The sequence below is a fragment of the Daphnia carinata genome, chromosome 6, assembly GCF_022539665.2.
Source record: "Daphnia carinata strain CSIRO-1 chromosome 6, CSIRO_AGI_Dcar_HiC_V3, whole genome shotgun sequence".
In the NCBI taxonomy this organism is placed as follows: Eukaryota; Metazoa; Arthropoda; class Branchiopoda; order Diplostraca; family Daphniidae; genus Daphnia; species Daphnia carinata.
This window is the reverse complement of record NC_081336.1, coordinates 1593349-1610539: the sequence shown is the minus strand read 5'-3', so window position 1 is coordinate 1610539 and position 17191 is coordinate 1593349. Positions and strand designations below refer to the sequence as shown.

General features: G+C 42.3%; 4 protein-coding genes across 7 annotated transcripts in view; 2 read left to right on the top strand and 2 right to left on the bottom strand.

Annotated features, from left to right (window-relative positions):
• Window positions 1–297: 297 nt before the first annotated feature.
• LOC130690571 (SH3 domain-binding protein 5 homolog) lies at window positions 298–1890 on the top strand. The gene is made up of 8 exons (XM_057513596.2): window positions 298–565; window positions 636–698; window positions 760–937; window positions 1004–1122; window positions 1188–1271; window positions 1335–1392; window positions 1467–1716; window positions 1791–1890. Exons 1-8 carry the CDS (start codon window positions 509–511, stop codon window positions 1873–1875), a joined length of 894 nt encoding a protein of 297 aa, XP_057369579.1. The 5' UTR covers window positions 298–508; the 3' UTR covers window positions 1876–1890.
• A 242-nt stretch (window positions 1891–2132) lies between these two features.
• Window positions 2133–5012, bottom strand: LOC130690537 (betaine aldehyde dehydrogenase-like). The gene is made up of 11 exons (XM_057513547.2): window positions 4951–5012; window positions 4779–4879; window positions 4496–4722; window positions 4268–4433; window positions 4106–4197; window positions 3835–4049; window positions 3486–3766; window positions 3220–3432; window positions 2891–3140; window positions 2593–2827; window positions 2133–2528 (listed from the first exon to the last, which is right to left on the bottom strand). Exons 2-11 carry the CDS (start codon window positions 4857–4859, stop codon window positions 2279–2281), a joined length of 2010 nt encoding a protein of 669 aa, XP_057369530.1. The 5' UTR covers window positions 4860–4879; window positions 4951–5012; the 3' UTR covers window positions 2133–2278.
• Window positions 5013–5225: 213 nt separating this feature from the next.
• LOC130690544 (RNA polymerase I-specific transcription initiation factor RRN3-like) overlaps window positions 5226–17191 on the top strand; it is a 34933-nt gene continuing 22967 nt past the window's right edge. The window contains exons 1-7 of one of the 2 annotated variants that reach the window (XM_057513557.2): window positions 5227–5585; window positions 5639–5928; window positions 5990–6142; window positions 6205–6615; window positions 6674–6855; window positions 6918–7036; window positions 7094–7866. In XM_057513557.2, coding sequence (XP_057369540.1) covers window positions 5379–5585; window positions 5639–5928; window positions 5990–6142; window positions 6205–6615; window positions 6674–6855; window positions 6918–7036; window positions 7094–7351 — 1620 coding nt within the window. In that variant the 5' untranslated portion in view covers window positions 5227–5378 and the 3' untranslated portion in view covers window positions 7352–7866. Of the gene's footprint in view, window positions 5586–5638; window positions 5929–5989; window positions 6143–6204; window positions 6616–6673; window positions 6856–6917; window positions 7037–7093; window positions 7867–17191 lie in introns of those variants that run through there. The other variant, XM_059495841.1, reaches the window with a different exon arrangement.
• Window positions 7917–14535, bottom strand: LOC130690518 (adhesive plaque matrix protein-like). 3 transcript variants are annotated; one of them, XM_057513518.2, is made up of 6 exons: window positions 14274–14535; window positions 11665–13137; window positions 10991–11553; window positions 9130–10552; window positions 8777–9064; window positions 7917–8710 (listed from the first exon to the last, which is right to left on the bottom strand). In XM_057513518.2, the coding sequence occupies exons 1-6, from the start codon at window positions 14295–14297 to the stop codon at window positions 8135–8137; spliced, it is 4347 nt and encodes a 1448-aa protein (XP_057369501.1). In that variant the 5' UTR covers window positions 14298–14535; the 3' UTR covers window positions 7917–8134. The 3 variants fall into 3 exon arrangements, with proteins under 3 accessions (XP_057369501.1, XP_057369499.1, XP_057369500.1); XM_057513516.2 differs by having other exon boundaries at window positions 9130–11553; XM_057513517.2 differs by having other exon boundaries at window positions 8897–9064; window positions 9130–11553.

Below are 17191 nucleotides of genomic sequence, written 5' to 3'. Positions count from 1 at the left end.
GCTCCATATGTATGAAGCTATTGCCATTTCTTTCTCTGTCTGGTGCCAACGTACGACGATACAGATTTTTCACACACCATTTCCTTTAAATAACTGTAAAATATTGCACACGTAGGAAATTATTTCTTTACAAAAATAATAATAATGAATGCATTCATGGCAGTTAAATTTAGCTGGCCTTAAACGTGATAGCCTCGAACTTTTTCTCCTCCTACGTTTTGCCGTTCGCCCGTGCACTCAGCTGTTGTTTGCGAGAGTTTTCACTGCAATCTGACTTGCTGCGTGGGCTTATACCCCAAGTCAGACGCCCAACGGCGTTCACTTCATACCACGTCCAAGGTTCCTCAGTCGACGTGAAAATGTCGTCCGGGAGGGCCGGCTGATAGCGAAACTGGTGACGCACAAACACCCGTGACGATATTATCTGCTGTCCAGAGATCTTATTCAGATCATTTGGATAGTTTTTTCCTTTGTTAATAGTGTGGTTTCAAATAATTTGCCGTTAAATATGTTTCGTTCCTCGCCTGCTGTAGGAGATGACGAAGAACTCGATCCAAGAATTCAGGTCAGTGTTTTCTCTTCTGCTTCAAAACATAGGAAACTGCACTCCACTAACCTCTTTGGTATGGATTTAGGTGGAATTAGAGAAACTCAACTCAACAACAGATGAAATCAACCGTTGGGAAGCAGAACTTGATGTAATATCTGAAAAACGCAATGAAGTAGCCATAACTGACCTTGACATGTTGGTATCTGCAGGAAGCCAATGCTGGTTTCCGTACCTTGTTGAGTAGATCTACCCAGCAACTGAAAGCCTTGGCCAAAAAACTAGGAAATTCCATTGAAAAATCGAGACCATATTATGATGCCTTTGAAGAATACAAGACAGCTCAAGAGTGTTGCCAGGAAGCAGCAGTTCAGTTTCAAAGAGCATTTGGTAAGTACAACAAACCCAACAGTTTTGCACATCATCATGTCTATGGTCTGCTGTTGTTGCTCAAAGGTATACACAAAGCTGCTAAAGAAACTATAGCCCTTGCGGAACAACGATTTCTCAGCCAAAAACATGAATGGAAGTTTGATAATGCATGGCAGGAAATGCTGAACCAAGCAACAATGAGGGTATTTTTATAATGTGGTTGTGTTAGAAATTGATTCATGTTAAAGGTATACTTTTTCAAATTTAGGTAATGGAAGCAGAAACCCAAAGGCAGCAAAGTGAAAAGGAACATCAGAAGAGTGCTGCTATTTTTGAGGCAGCAAAGCAAAAGGTATTGTGTAGCATTTCAGAATATTACAGAAGTTTCCAAGTACAATTCCGGTTTTGTTTGCAGTATCAATATCTTGAGAAAGATTTGAAAAGCGCTATTCAGAAATCGCGACCCTATTTTGGTACACACAATAAGAGATACGTTCTGGTAGTTTTGATCGCTTCAGTAACCTTTTGTTTCTTTTATAACCAACAGAGCAAAAGGAAGACTTTCAAAACAAACTGATGGCGCAAAAGTTAAAAGTAGAACTTCTTCAGTCTAGTGTCGCCCAAGCCAAACAGAGCTATTCAGATACTCTGAAGAATTTGGAGTGTATATCGGAAGAAATCCACGAACGACGCCTACTTTCCCGACCAAGAGAACCGGGTGTGGGCGCAGAAAAGAATTGCTCACCTCCGCCGTCCCTGAATTTTGATTTAGACCAATGCGATATTGTCAGCCTGGTGTAAGTTCCAAACCTTTTTTTTGCACTTTTATAAGAAATTTCTCATCACCATCCTTTTTTTAAAATTTGCGCAGTTCCAATTGTACCTTGAATCGGGCGAGTGATGACGAAGAATTCTCCTGTTCTTCCACCCCTAATGCAGCCTCCTCTACTAATTGAAATGGAGACCAAATGTATTCTGACGATCCAACTATTAGCTTTGGTACCTTTGTTTATGTTACCGTACCTGCATGAAGCTTGTTTTGCCAACCACAAAAAAAAAAGCCAGCTTTTAGGGTGACGATAGAACAAGTGCCAGCCATGTCCGCATGATTAATTCTACACTATTCCATTTCCTATTTTCTCCCCTCAAAGTTCACCTCCCCTCAAGTTGCCAACAATCACCGCAATAATTCAACAAAATTGTTTTCCATTCCTTCCAGCGGCAGTAAATCCAATCTATTTCCAATAATAATATCATGGGTTCTGAGTTAATAAACATGTAAATAAAGTAATCCCTTTCTCCAACAGTTTTGTGCCTTTACATAATCTAGCGGCGCGACTACGGAATGATTGAACTTCTTTAATTTGCAAGTCCTTCTCCAGTGGCCATCCACACCCACTTGTGTACAACGAAATTATCCCCAGTCCAGTTCCAGTGTGCGTCCACCTCCAAGATCTTCTTTACATGATGCCCGGGCTGACTTGGCAAAGAAACATCACCACAAAGCACCAACATGCGAACTCCATGATGGTTTAACAAAGCTCGATTATTTTCATCATTCAACGTGCAGGTAAGTATAACGTTCGGTAAACCGACATCTTTCGCAATCCTAAGATAATTTTAAAATGTAAGTAACAATAACAAACCAGGGATCAATGTACAGCCTATCTTACTTTACGAGGGTCAGGGCAATGTCATTTTGGACATTGCACAGCATTATAGCATTGCCTTTTAATAAAGCCAATGTGATAATGCGGACCAACGAATCGAGTCGATCACCATCAGATGCGACAACAGCAACCAATCCTACAGCATCAGTAAGCTCGAAAACAACGCCACGTTTCGCTGAACTAATAGCAACTTTTCCCATATCTCGACTACTTGCAATTATCAGTTCTAGAAGTAAGTCTGAAAATATTTACATAAAGCTTTTTCCTTAAATTTCCTTTTCACTTTTTTAAAATATCTTACCTGTTTTCGTGGAAAACGAGTCTTGCACCAGCAACTGCTTGAGAAATTTAATAACGAACACATTTCTATTTCCTTGAATAGCCCAGGAACGCTGTGCAGAACGGAGCCCGTCGAGGATTGGATACAATGAAGTGTTGGCTTTTCCACCCTCAACGATAATGAATTTTTCACATTTACTTTCTTTGATGGGCAACAAGTGATCAAATCCTGGCTCGTATGAGGAGAAACCGTTGACCCAAATGCGTGGTACCTATCATTGCCATACAATGTACGCAATAAACCCCAACGATGTGGTTAACATGATTACGCAAATTGCAACTTCGTCATACCTGGATTTGGTTGACGATGTGCAAGGCAACAGATTGCTGCTCACACCACAATGAGATCTCAGAAATGCCAGAGAGATTACCAAGAAGGGTGAGTAACTCGGCGGCTGAACGATATGAGAAAACAAGCAAGGTTTGCCCCAGTTGGTCCCACTGAGTAAGAGGCATTGAAGGCTGAGCATTGAAAACCACACGGGCGTTGCCGACGGTCAAAATCTAAGGACATTTGGTTACGAGGACTCTGACAATGAAATATTTATAGAACTTACATCTAATTTAGTTGTTTGGAAGTATTCGGTCACTTTCGATGGGCATGGAAATCGGGCATCAACTGTGAAGTCTATTGTTTTATCTAGCAATTCACCCGAACGGCTAGAGATAAAACGTTCTTTTAAACGCCAATCCACTTCTTCCAGCATGGAGTCCTGAACGACTAGATAGAAGCCAGGGCTCATGTAAGAACTCGTCTTCAGAGAAGTGAGGGCGGCATCCACTGCGGCGTCACAATCACCCGATTCCATCACCACAACTGCTTTTTTCCCATCCAGATCTTTGTGGTTCGACAATTCAACGGTATAGTAAGGGTAATTTTTAAAGCATTCATTTAATACACATTACCTAATTTGAGATTCGAAGATCCATTGCGTAGGGTGACCGCTTGATCGTAGCTTCCACAAAGAACAACATCAATATCATCCACTGCAGTTATCTCCTTCAACCTTTCAGAGCTACCGGCATATACACTGCAATTCAGTCCTGCTTTGTTTAGAAGTTCGCCTATCAAAAGACAAGGCAGAGCTGCCTGGTCGTTTTCAGCGACCAATATAATGTTCCTAAAATAATTCGAGTTATCATCATTTCGTTCAACCACGAAGAAATTTTTACTCACATTCCCTTCGCAACGAGTGGTGCTACAGCACGCGAGACGGAAAGCACTGGGTTAGATGAACCCACTACCACAACAGCAATGTTGTTTTTCATCTTTCAATAAAAATTTAAATGATGAATTTTTCCACAATAAATGAGAAACATTTATAGACTCCACAAATACTTGGGTAGGGGAGCATGAATCTAGCTGATCAGCATAATAGCTCCAATAACTTGCAGATGGAGCAACTTCATACTGGATACAGTAGCGAAGAGGTCTCCCATATGTAGTAGAAAGAGCCAAGCCCAAGAGTCTCTGGTTGTCAGCTTGATTCAATAACTTGCCAGCTCTGTGAAAATGGATAGTGGTAACATTTTAAAATTGGAATTGTGAATTTGGATGGTTGCATACTCAGCCATATGGCTGGAAATTTCAAGCCATTTGGTAAAAGTCCATTCTTCCTGACTTCTTGGTCTAAGTGCTTTCATAAATTTCTCAAAATCACCTTCAACACTTTTCAGAATGGCAATATCATTGGCTAGCTGTTTATGAACAGATCCAATCATAAGAAACTTGCCCCATTTTGTCTCTTCCCCATGGCTAGCAGGAACTTGTAGTGTTGAAGAAGCCATCCAATCCTGTATTTGATAACCATTGATCAAACTTTGCTGAGGAATAATATCATGGATTATACTTTTAGAATACGATCCGTCTCCATGCTGGCTGTTCCGTAATTAAGAATAGCTCCCTTTACGGCTTCAAGAATATTGACCATCTCAGGATTAACAAATAATTCTATATAGTTGTCAAATAAGAAAAGATGATTTTAAAATATAATTCTATAATTTTAAAATGCCGAATATTACGTCTTTGCTTTCAACTGCGCGGATTGTGTCAAAACAAGTTGAAATATCGTGCAACGTGCCCCTGGTGCCATAAGAAGGAACAAATGCCCTTTTATTTATTATTCAAAATTAATTTGAAATTTAATTACAAAAGTTACATCAAATTAATTTTTAACCTATTTTTACATACGAAATGGCTATAAACCATCTACTTTTAATGTCATTTGATGATTGAAGCTTAAGATCCGGCAACCGTCCTGACTGTCGCTACATTCGATAGCAGACTCTAAAAACGGCGAACAGTGAAGTCCACACACGAATTGAGTGACAACGTGGTCGAAATTATTAGGGCTGGTTCCCGTCTGTTTAATTAAGTAGTTTTTGAAGTTTGAATCAAGTATTTTAATTTTTAGTTTCGAAGTACCAATAAGTATTGGAAATCGATCATCATGGCGAGTTCCTACTCGCCCTTGTCTTCAATACTGAAGTCCTCCGCATTGAATGTGCCAAATAAGAAACTGACCCAACCATTGCAAGTCAGATTTGATTCGCTTGTTACCATTGACGTGGTTTCTATCCTAAAGGACTATATAGAAGGGCGAAATGATGTGAAATACTCTCAGTTACTGAACCTAAAAAATGATCCCAATGTTAATGTAAGTCGACAAAAATGATAAAAAGTGCTGTTAAAATAGTTTTCATTTTCTAGGATGCATTTTTACTTCTGATTCTTCAACAAATCAACAATGCTATTAGCCTTCTTGTTCCTAAAGTTGAACAGTTTGTGTATGCATTGCTAAATATATCGTGGACCACAAGACCACCAGCAGTACTTGATGAATATTTAAGTTTTGTCCAGACACTAGTCTCAGCACACACATATTATTGTAAACCAGTAGTTAAGATGCTAGTCTCAAATCTAACATTGAATCCAGACACTGAATTGGCTACTAGACATGTCCATGATCTTTTGAGAAGAATTCTTGAGCTTATACCTTTGTAAGTACCACCAAACCAACTGTGTGTTTCAGAATTTCAGAATTTCTATTTTTTTTTTCAGGTCTCAAAGGATTGTACTTGATTGCTTAAATGATGGTTTTCCTTACATTGGTTCAGGATGTGCTGAACAAGTGAATTACGTCAGGAATCTTCTAGTGTTTGCTGAGTACCATGTAAATGCTAGATCCTACATTTTAAACATTATCACTGGAAGGTTTGTTTTCCAAATATGAATGTTACCTTTCATTTAACTGACACCTTATTTCTTGTGAATAGAATGATAAAATTGGACAGCAGAGTTCCAATAGAAGACCTGCTGAAATCATTTGGTCTTACAATTAATCTTGATACTTCGGTCAATAACCAAGCAGTTCAAACTCTTGACGAAATGATGAAAGTTATGTTTGAACTGTGCAAGGCAAAATGCCAAAGTGAATGGGATGTCCATAGAAGTTTCTATTACGACATGTATTCTGCATTTGAATCCTTGATCCTTCCTGCAGTTGGCATCCATCACGTTCACTATTTGATGTTTTACATCTGCAGCACTAAGCCGGTTCTGTATGAAACCTACATCGAACGTCTATGGACCATGTTCCAAAACCCTTCATCTCCGCTGAACATTCGCAAATCTTCTGCTGATTATCTTGCGTCGTTTCTAGGAAAAGCTGCATTTGTGCCTATGAAGTAATTTCAATTTAAAAAAAAATCTGTTAAATTGAATATTAATTATTACTTTCATAAGGGTCGTAAACTTCTGCTTAGAGCGAGTTTGTAAATGGATCCATGCATACCTAGACCGACAGGTAAAAGGTGAAGGGGTAGCTGTTTTCAAGATCCGCGCACACGCTGCATTTTATGCAGCATGCCATATTCCCTTCTATGTTGTGGCTGCCAGACATCATGACTATCTCGGCAATAAAAAACGTAAAGATTCGCTGCTTTGTGAAATTGAAATATGCATTAATCTTTGTTATTTGTCCAAGCAGTTCTTACCGAATTGCAAGCGTTGGATTTGACACGGATTGTCAGCTCATCGTTAAACCCATTACGCTATTGCCACGCAACGACCGTCAGACAATTTGCTGAATCGGCTTCACATCTACAGGTAAATACTTGAAATAATTTCGCGAAAATAGAATAAAATACTAAAATCTTCCTTTAGGTTGTATTCTGTCACACAATCATGATTCGTAACCAGAGGGTATGTTTACCCGAGGCAGCTACCGATACATTTGTCATGGAAACTGAGTATCCGTTCGAGAAATACTTGTTGCACATGTCGATGAATTTCGTTTCAACACTTGTTATTGATAAGCCTATTGGACGAGACGACTCACTCTACGATAGCGACCAGGTCATGGAGGAGCTGTTGTCGGAGTCGCCGAGAGTAGGTGGCTTCATGCACCACTTTTTGGGTTGAATCCATCAATACCATCGCCGGTAAACATAAATTTTTTTTCGTTTTTCTTTATTTTCCAAAAAAAATTCTACATTTTCTTTATCATCACCTGACCGTCTTGTTTTCCATTCGTGTCGGTTAAATTATGTACATTTAACGTTAATATCGTACGTTTTCACTCGCGCGTGCCTCGTGGAAATGAATACCGTTGAATTAACATTTGTCATTTGGGTTTCGGTCTTCGGATTAGTAAGCTGTTATAATATGAAATAACTTTAGAGAGCTGACCATCGCTGTGGTTTCTCTTCGTAACAACATCGTTTTTGTTTTTCTTCCATCTCGTTCGTATTGGGCGGTTCAGGACATATGTTGTAACACCCCTTTGATTAATAGTATGTTGAAATTCCTTTGAGTGTTCTCTTGATTACTGCGATGTTATTCACTATCCCTTCGATTTCATCTTCTGTTCCCACATTCATCGATTTTGTCTCGCCAATATGTAATAAGAATAAACTTGGTGTACTGAGAAAAAAAAACTTGTACTTCAACCTTGCCTAGTTCTTTTGACGGAAATATAATTTAATATTGAGAATTGTTTATTGAGAATGTAAAAATCGTATAATTCTTTTCATCAAACACCTATGATACATCAGCTGATAGAAGGGTTACAAACTTTGGTAGGTGAAAAAAGGCGGGTAAAGGCACTGCGTTACGACGCTCAAAATGTAGATTCAGCGCATATTTTTAAAGACCAACAGAGACTACCAAACAACCACAGGTAATAAACTCATTCATTCTTTTGAATTATTCGTAATTGTAATGTTTGGCCACGCGGTAGCCTAATTTGGTCCACCAGGTGGAGTAGCCATTCCAGTGTTCCTTTGATTCGGCTGCTGTTTCAGAAGGTCGAATGTCACCGATGGGCTTTTGAGTTAAGCCAGGCAAAATTGATTGTTTGAAGATTGCTGGATTCTTTTTCTTATCGTAGATAGAATACTTTTTGATTTCTTTGGTATTAAAAGATACATCCGAAGTGAATGGATCCTGCTGCACTGGGACGAAGTCGACATTGGCAACGCCACCTTCTTCGTAAGCTGCTGTAGGTTCATCAGTCACGTCGACTTGGGCATGGGTAACGCTAACTTCATCAACAGCTACAATAACACGTTCGTCTTGATTTTCTGCTGGTACTTTGACGATGATGATTTCTCCTACAGGTTCTTCAACAGCTGGCTTATCATCAGTGGGCCTTGACGAAGTCTGTGGTACAATCTCAGACATCACTGAAGATTTAGTCAAGTCCTCTTCGATTTGGGCCACTATCATCTCATCAACTAAGGGTGACTCGTTTTTCAGGCCATCTGCTGGAAAAGTGTCATCCTGTACAAAACAAAAATGTGGTAAGAAAATAGTTTCATAGTGTAGTTGGTCAATTTGTAATGATACGATTTCGTCCTGTCCAATGTCAGTTTGTGAAACAATTTTGTCCTGTACTTTGTCAACCTGTGGTGAAACTGTCACGTCCTGTCCAACGTCACCATACGATGAAATAACTTCACCCTGTACCTTTTTCGGCTCACTCTCGTGTGAAAGAAACTCTTCTTGCGATCGAACATCGGCTGTTGTTCGAGTGACATCTTCTACGGATTCAGTCGAAGTTTCATCCGTTTTGGCATTTAGAAAAGAATACTTGAATTGTTCGTGGACTTCTTCCGGGGTAAGAACTTGTTGCTCCTATTATACAATTTTTGATAAGTTTAAAAAAAATTAACGAATATTGTGAGTAATTAGGCACTAACCTGTTGACGTTCTTCGTTCAACTTGCGTGAATGACGTTGTCTATCAGCCAAGCTCCTCAAGCGCCGGATGGTGTAGATTGGTTGGCTGTCGTCTGTGTGTCTGCGCCTTCGCACTGGAACGGGGAGAGGCTGACCATAGGGTAAGTAATAAACCACGTATTCATCTCCATTCGATCCATGCACTTGCGATCCGACTGATTTCACACCGGTGCTACTTTCACCTCCGCCCACCTTTTTGGGCAGGAAGGCACTAGAATCAGTTACTTGATAGCGACCGATAATGACTGGATAATGTTTCTTTTTGGGAGCCTCGTATGAGGGTGATGATCCAGCATCCGCTCCGTAAGTGTCATCCTTCTTAGTCTCATCGTACGAAGCTGAAGCGTAAGATTCTTCTGTTTTTTTCACTTGATCGTAAGCCACTGGCGGTTGAGCGTAATCGTCACTGGGATTATCGTAATTTTTCGACACGGCCTGGTAACTTGTGCTGGACAATTCGACATCATCTTTGTAGCCACTAGGAGCGTAATCGTCGGCCGGATAACTTTCCTTGTAAGCCGGAGTCGTTACTTTTTCGACAGCGTAAGCATCCGGTTTGTTCGTAGCCGGATATGCAGGAGCATCGTAAGTTTTAGGAGCTTCATAGGCCGGTTCAGAGTATTTTGCGGGGGTTTCATAGGCTGCCGGTGCTTCGTATTTCGATCCATGAACAGGTGGCTCGACGTACCTGTTTGGAGGTTTGTAATATGCGGCAGAGGGCGAGGTCCGTGCTGGAGGATTCTCGTATTTCTTGGCTGGCAAATAATCACGAACGGGTGGCGTTTCGATGTAACGTTTAGGAGCCTCGTAAGCTGACTGCTCGTATTTCGGTGCTTCGTACGGTGCTTCCGTTGCCTTGTATTTCGTAGTAACAGTGTCGTAACCCTGGGTAGGTGAATCGTACAATGCTTCGGGAGCTTTGTATTTGGCAGTGACCGGTTCGTAAACGGCGGTCGGTGGGTATGCGTTAGCAGATGGACGAGCTTTCTCAAATGCTTTCAAGATATCGTAAGAGAGAGGAGCATCATTGTAAGTAGTAGTCGTGCGGTATGTAGTGGTGGGCGTGTCGTAATTTGCTGCTTGGCTTTTGATGGGAATGAAATCACGTTCCATGTAGACGGGCGATTTGGGACCGGCGGCCTCGTACGGTTTGCTCGTCGGTCTGAATTCACTTTCAGGAGCGACGTAGTCGGACTGTGGCGAGTGATAGTTGATCTTGGGGGCCTCGTAGGTCTCTCCTTTGTAGGCTGATTTGTGGGCCGTCTCTTTGTGAGGTGTTTCTCTATAGTGAATCTCGTCCCTGAAAACCGGCCTATCCGTGCGAGGGGCCTCCTTGTAAGATTCTTCTTTGTAAGCAGGCTCTTTGTATTCAGGCTCTTTGTAGGCGGGTTCTTTGTATTCGGGTTCCTTGTTGTAGGCCGGCTCCTTGTAGGCGGGTTCCTTGTACGCTGGAGCTGGATCCTTGTATTCGGGTTCTTTGTAGGCAGGTGCTGCCTCTTTGTACGCCGGTTCGCTGTATGCGGGGGTAGGCGCTTGGTAGGCAGGTTCTTTGTAAGCGGCGGCTGGCTCCTTGTAGGCTGGCTCTTTGTACTCAGGTTCTTTACTGTAGGCGGGCTCCTTGTATTCGGGTTCTTTACTGTAGGCGGGCTCCTTGTATTCGGGTTCTTTACTGTAGGCGGGCTCCTTGTATTCGGGTTCTTTACTGTAGGCGGGCTCCTTGTATTCGGGTTCCTTGCTGTAGGCGGGCTCCTTGTATTCGGGTTCCTTGCTGTAGGCGGGCGCCTTGTATTCGGGTTCCTTGCTGTAGGCGGGCTCCTTGTAGGCGGGTTGCTTGTGTCCAGGCTCCTTATAGTCCGTCTCCGTGTAGGCTGGCTCCTTGTAAGATGGAGAAGGTCCCTTGAAAGGTGGGGCTTTGTATTCGGGCTCCTTGTAAGCCGGTGCGGATTCCTTGTACGCAGGCTCCTTGTAAGCTGGAGTTGAATCCTTGTATGCGGGCTCTTTGTAAGCTGGCTCCTTGTAGTCGGTTTCCGTGTATGCCGGCTCCTTGTAAGATTGCGATGGTCCCTTGAACGATGGGGCTTTGTATTCGGGTTCGCTGTAAGCCGGGGCAGGTTCCTTATAAGCCGGTGCAGATTCTTTGTAGGCCGGTGTAGTTTCTTTGTATTCCGGCTCTTTGTAACTGTCCTTTTGAGACGTCTCTTTGTAAGCCGGAGTATTTTCCTTGTATTTAACTGAGGAGTACTCCTTTGCGGCAGCCGGATTAGCTCTCAGCTGATCATCGACGGCATCTCGACTAGCCGCGCTCCACGATCGAACGAATTGCAGATAATCCTCGTAAACGTGTTTCGATGGAATGGGGCTCCTGATGTAACCTACTTCGTAAGGCTTTACCCACGAAATTGAACAAAAGAGGGAAAAAAAAAAACGAAAACCAAACCTCATTATTCACATGGCCACGTTAATTTCAAGCGAAAACAATGGAACTGCTCCACTTACCGGACCGAATAGTTGCGTGTAAACGTAAGGGCCGTCGTATTCTTGTTTGTATTCTTGTTTGCTTCCTTCACGCTTGCTTGGTGCTGAACGAGACGATGGTGCTGGAACGCGGGTCTCGGACGCTTGTCTTCCTTCGATAGCGATGTTGTCGTAATCTTCAATGATCTTTCGGCGGCCGTGGTCGCGAGATGGTCGTTGGGCTGACCGACGCTTTCTTTTGCCCGCAAAGATGGACCAATCGACATCCATGTTCCAGTTTTCTGCGGTGCTACTGATCGAAGGGAAACCCAAATCGAGCGGGGATGGTGGCGATTCCAACGAGCGTTTGGCGAATTGGTTGTACGAAGGTTCAAAGTTGAGGTTTCTCGACGACGCGTAAGAACTGCGATGATGTTCAACCTGCTGCGGTGTTGGGTATTGCGCATTGCGGGCTTGGGCCGGCTGCTGTTGGACGTAGTTGTCTGGCCAGCTGATCAAATTTTGGCGAGCCATTTCCTGGAACACGGAAAATTGTTCCGTCGGTTCGGGTGGCCCGTAAGGTCCTTGCGTTTCGGCAGCTTCGTAGGGCGATCGGGCATTTGCTACCGGTTCGGGTTGGGAGGCGGATTGATAGGATTGGTGGTTTGAAAATATTTGTTCGGCTTTAGAGTACGTTCCAGACGCGTCGCTGGGAGCAAATGGTGTTGGCTGTGGGGCGGGGGAGTTGTACGGGGTGAATGGGATTGGAACGGGTTGATGCTGTTGAACCGGGGCACTGTATGGGGTGAAAGGTGTTGGAGCGGGTTGAGGTTGTTGAACCGGGGCAATGTGCGGGGGGAAAGGGGCCGGAATGGGTTGAGGTTGCGGGTTAGGGGCGATGTATGGGGAGAAAGGTGTTGGGATGGGTGTAGGCAGCGGAGGAGGCGTGTTGTAAGGGTTGTAAGTTACCGGGGCAGGAGTCGTTGGCTGAGGAGGAGCAGTAAATGGATTGTAAGGCGCCGGGGCAGGAGTCGTTGGCTGAGGAGGAGCAGTAAATGGATTGTAAGGCGCCGGGGCAGAGGCTGACTGTTGAGCGGGTGAGATGTACGGTGGGGGCAGGGGTTGCGGAACAGGCGGAGTGTACGGCCTATAAACAATGGGAGATTCCGTCTGGGGTGCAGGTGTTGAATTCTGAACTTCGTATTGTTGCTGAATCGGTGCCGGATGATCTACCGCCCTGTGTTCGACTTCCAGATTTCCTAGCGGAATGAAAGAAGATGAACCAGCAACGTGCTGGAATTGTCGTATGTTACGCTGGCCTTGATTGAGCGGAATGAATTTCGGCCAGGAGACACTCTCTGATGCCTGTTCTTGTTGCAGTTGGCGATGTAGAATAGCGTTGCGTAACCCGCCGAAGGTGAACGGATTCACCGCATCAAACATGCGATACTGGATGCTCGCACAGGTCCAGTTGATCGCCATCAGCATGACGTAAAGTGAGAGCACCATCGTTAGCTGTACAGAAACGAAGAGAGAGAGAGAGAGAGAGAGAGAGAGAAAAAGAAAAATTAGAAATCACAATTCAATCTTTTTCGTTAGCCGCGTAGGCCATCTGTTCTCTATCCCGCGATCGGTTTCGTGAGAAATGCGCAATTACCCAGCTTTCCTTTTCGCCAGTATGTTTTTATACGCACATGTGTAATCTTATTAACAACAGGCCAAGACTTTTGAGCCTGGAAAAAAAACACAACAATAATTTTTAACTAGTCCACATAGCTGCCTACGACGTTCCACGAAAAAATAGAGGGGAAAACCGAAGAGGGAAAAATGCGGTGATAAAATGTTGAAAGAAAAACGCTTTCACCGAGATGTGCGTCTTTTTTTTTTTTGTTTTGTTTTTAAAGAAGGAATTGGCTGCTTTGTCCTCTTGTTTAGAGATAGCTACGCGCAAAATCATTCCGGGCCTGACCACGCATTCAATTGGAAAAACCGCAGACGCAGATGCGACTCCGGAGCTTTAGCCGGATATCGAACGTCGACCTACATTTTTCGCTAAACAAGTTTTCCATTTCCCAGTAAAGAACCATTACTCTGAGTGGGGGAGGAGAAAATAAGAAAGAGAGAGACCAGATAAGATGGGAATTTTTTCGACGCTTCTTTTTTCGTATTGGAAAGAATTTTTTGAGTGTGGGATTATAGAAACACTGAATCGCTAGTGAAATAGCCTTTTTTTTTTTTTTGAATGTGGCAATGTCACCCAATTTTGTTTTTGTTTTTGATGAATGACAATTTTCCTTGATTCGGTTAATGTGGTTCAAAGCTTAATTCTTTTTTCTTTTTTTTTTTTTTCAAAGTCTAATGGCGTGGGAATTTCAAAGAGTAACAAGGCAAAGTTTTGATGAAATTTATCCTTATCCCAACTACTTCCGTGGTTTGTCGTGTAGACTTTTTCTCCCACTCTTTTTCTTTTAATCAAAACAAAGGGCTTGCGGAATACAAGAACGAAAAAATCAAACAGTACCCGACCTACTACTCCAAATTTTTTGGTCGGCCTGAACTGAGACAAATTAACGGAAACAACCAAAAAAAAAAAAAAAAAAAAAAAAACGGAACAAACGAGTTGAGCGAAATCAGTTTTGGTTTGAACTTACGCTTCGGGACGATTGAAGCCCCATGATATCGGTGACTTGATGCACTTTAAATTTGAAAAATCTGATGAGAGATCCTCGCCAATAGAAAACCAAATGTCCGGACTCGATGTGTCGCTTTTAGACGATGAACTTTTTCTTTTCTTTTCTTTTTTCGATGAAAAAATAATTCAAGCGAGTTGATTTAGCTGGTTGGGTGTAGGCCTGTTGTGTTACGCTTAGGAGCCGCTTTGTTTCTGCTCGTTGTTGTTACCGATGTCGAAGACGTTCCTTGACTGAGGTACCTACCGTCTTCCTTGCTTTTTATAGGCTCCTCCAAATGTGTGGAAAGTCTCGTTGTTTTTTCTTTGGTTGGCAAGTACGAATCCAGGTGAATGGCAGTAGAGGAGGAGGAGGAGGAGGGTACGTACCTATACATCGATATATAGAGTATATACCTGTACACACGTACCGTCTCGCTGGCGTTACAGGGCCGGCTCGTGCCGCGTCGAGGACCGGAGAGAAATCAGATGAGGGACGCGGGCGAGCGTGTCGGCGGTGTAGCACACGTCGAAAAAGCAAAAAAGTGAAACCATCGTTTTCGATTTAAAAAACTACATTGGGATTTTGAGGTTCAAAAAAAAAAAGAAGAGGAGGGGAAGGGGGGGGGTGAGCTTTACTGTTTTGACGTTCAGCCGTTGAAAATTGGTCGTATACAATACACACGTCGAGCAGCTGGTATTGCAACGATGGCTTTCGCCAAACCGAACAGTATGTAGCTGCAGAGTTATGGCCCGTCTCATCATCATAATCGGCCGCGGACGACAGCATTTTCCACCCCAGTCTCACGCTCCTCATCATTGGCGACCTCCCACGGTTGTCATTAAAAGTCCACCATTAAGGTGTTTGATATTTTTCTTTTCTTTTTCCCTTGGCTCATTTTTTTTTCCTTTGTTTTTTATCCGGCCTCCATCAGCGTGCGATATCGTAAAATAATAGCCACACTTATGATGCACGATTATCCCTGTTTTGATTAGATAATGACGGGTAGACCGTGTCAAGTCGAGCGTGTATTTTTCGTGAAGTAAGAATTTGTTTTGGGGGGGGGGGGGCTGGCTTTCCCTCTCGCTGCACACGCGTATTTCATCGCGAGATATATCGAGTTGATGTACCTAAAAATAAGAATCGCCATCTTTTATTTTTTTCAATGTGGTTGATGCTTGTAACAATCCCACTACTTTTTCCCCCCAGAAAAGAAAAAAAAAAGAAGAATTTCATGTCTTTTCTTTTTGTCTTTATGAGTTCCAGATGTTTTTTTTGTTTTTTTTTTTTGCGTGCCCGTCTTTCAGTCAGCCATAATAGTAGCACGGCGGCTTGTCATTTTTTTTTTTTGTTGCTGTTCTTTTTGTTTGTTTTTTCTCTTTCACAGTCTGTTTAGCCAATGTCCCATTATGCATCGGCGTGTGCTGGTAACGCACACGCATCTAGTATCTCTTTCACCTGAATTTCGTCATCGAGATTGAAGCCACCACCACATCCTCCTCATTCTTTTCTTTTGGTTGGACTTCCAAAAAATCGACATCATTTAACTTAGTTCTCTTGTCTGGACGCATTCCACAAAACAAACTACAAAGCGCTTTTTTTTTTTTTTTTGCTGATTAGTCGCAACAGTTGCGTTCTTTTTTACGAGCAGTTGACTTTCCCCTCCTTGTTGCATTCGAGTCTTTTCCAAAGTCCCAACTTGGCTCGATTTTTTTTTTTAAACCCACGGTGGATGAGCTCCGGTACGGTTGATTTTCTTTCCATTCATGAAACGATGCGGGCCGTTCTTTTTTTCCCAATTTCTCGGTCTATTAGTGCCGTCCGATGGAAAGAAAGCAAAGCTTATTATTAAGTCGTCAAAAACACTGACACTGACGCAACTAACGTGCACGCCACAGGTGGCATACGCCATTCTCATCTTCTATTATAATTATTTTTTTTTTAAATATTTTATTTAACAGGCTGTGCAATTGATTTTTTTTTTTTTCATTAAAAAAAAAAAAAAAGCCCACAGGACCTACGAGGAGATTTATTGTTGATCGGATAGAAATCTATACCCCACCAACTGGAAATGATTTCGGAAAGTATTCTTTATTTATTAGATTACATTGATTTATTTTTGAAAAAAAAAAAAAAAAATTCTTTGTATACTTTCTTTTGAAAATGCCAGGATCCGTGACGCCAGAGTGCAATGTTGCATGTAAAACCAATCGTTCAACATGCCTTTTCTCTTTTGTCTTCCCCCCCCCCCCCCCCACTTCTTCAACATCCATAGTGCGTCTTCTTATCTGGAACATTCAGGTAGGTCGTTTATGTATCTCCTTTTTTCTTTCCCGCACGGTACTATTACGTATTTGTTAATCGTTCTGCGTAACAACAAATTAGTTCGGACTTTATAGTCATTTAGGTGTTCTTTTACACCTATTAAAAAAAATATAAGCCAATACGTAGAGACCCAAAAGCAATTGTGGGGGGATAGTACGAGAGCATGTCGAAGTGAAATTCGAAAGGGTACGAGGAAAGAGAGATTACGTTAATTGTCTTGATGGAGACAGTAGTACAATGTGAGACGGAATCCACACGTGTGGCTAATAAAATCCGCCGAACCATTGCGTCTCGTAGAGTACAAGAGTCAATGCGGCTATTGGGGATCACGGTTTATTTGCCATGCCTCTGATCATACCAACGGAACTTTTTCAATGATGAAACAGAAACTTGAATCACTCTTCTTTTTTTTTTTTTGTTTTCCTAATTTATTTCCATTTTATTCCTTTCAAGTGAATGCACAATTTTTCGGTATTTAAAAAAAAAAGGTTCCAGAGAGAAAGCTCCATAAGTTACCGTAGCTCATAAACTAGTTCGTTTTTTGTTTAAAAATAAGAATACATTAGGCAACAAAA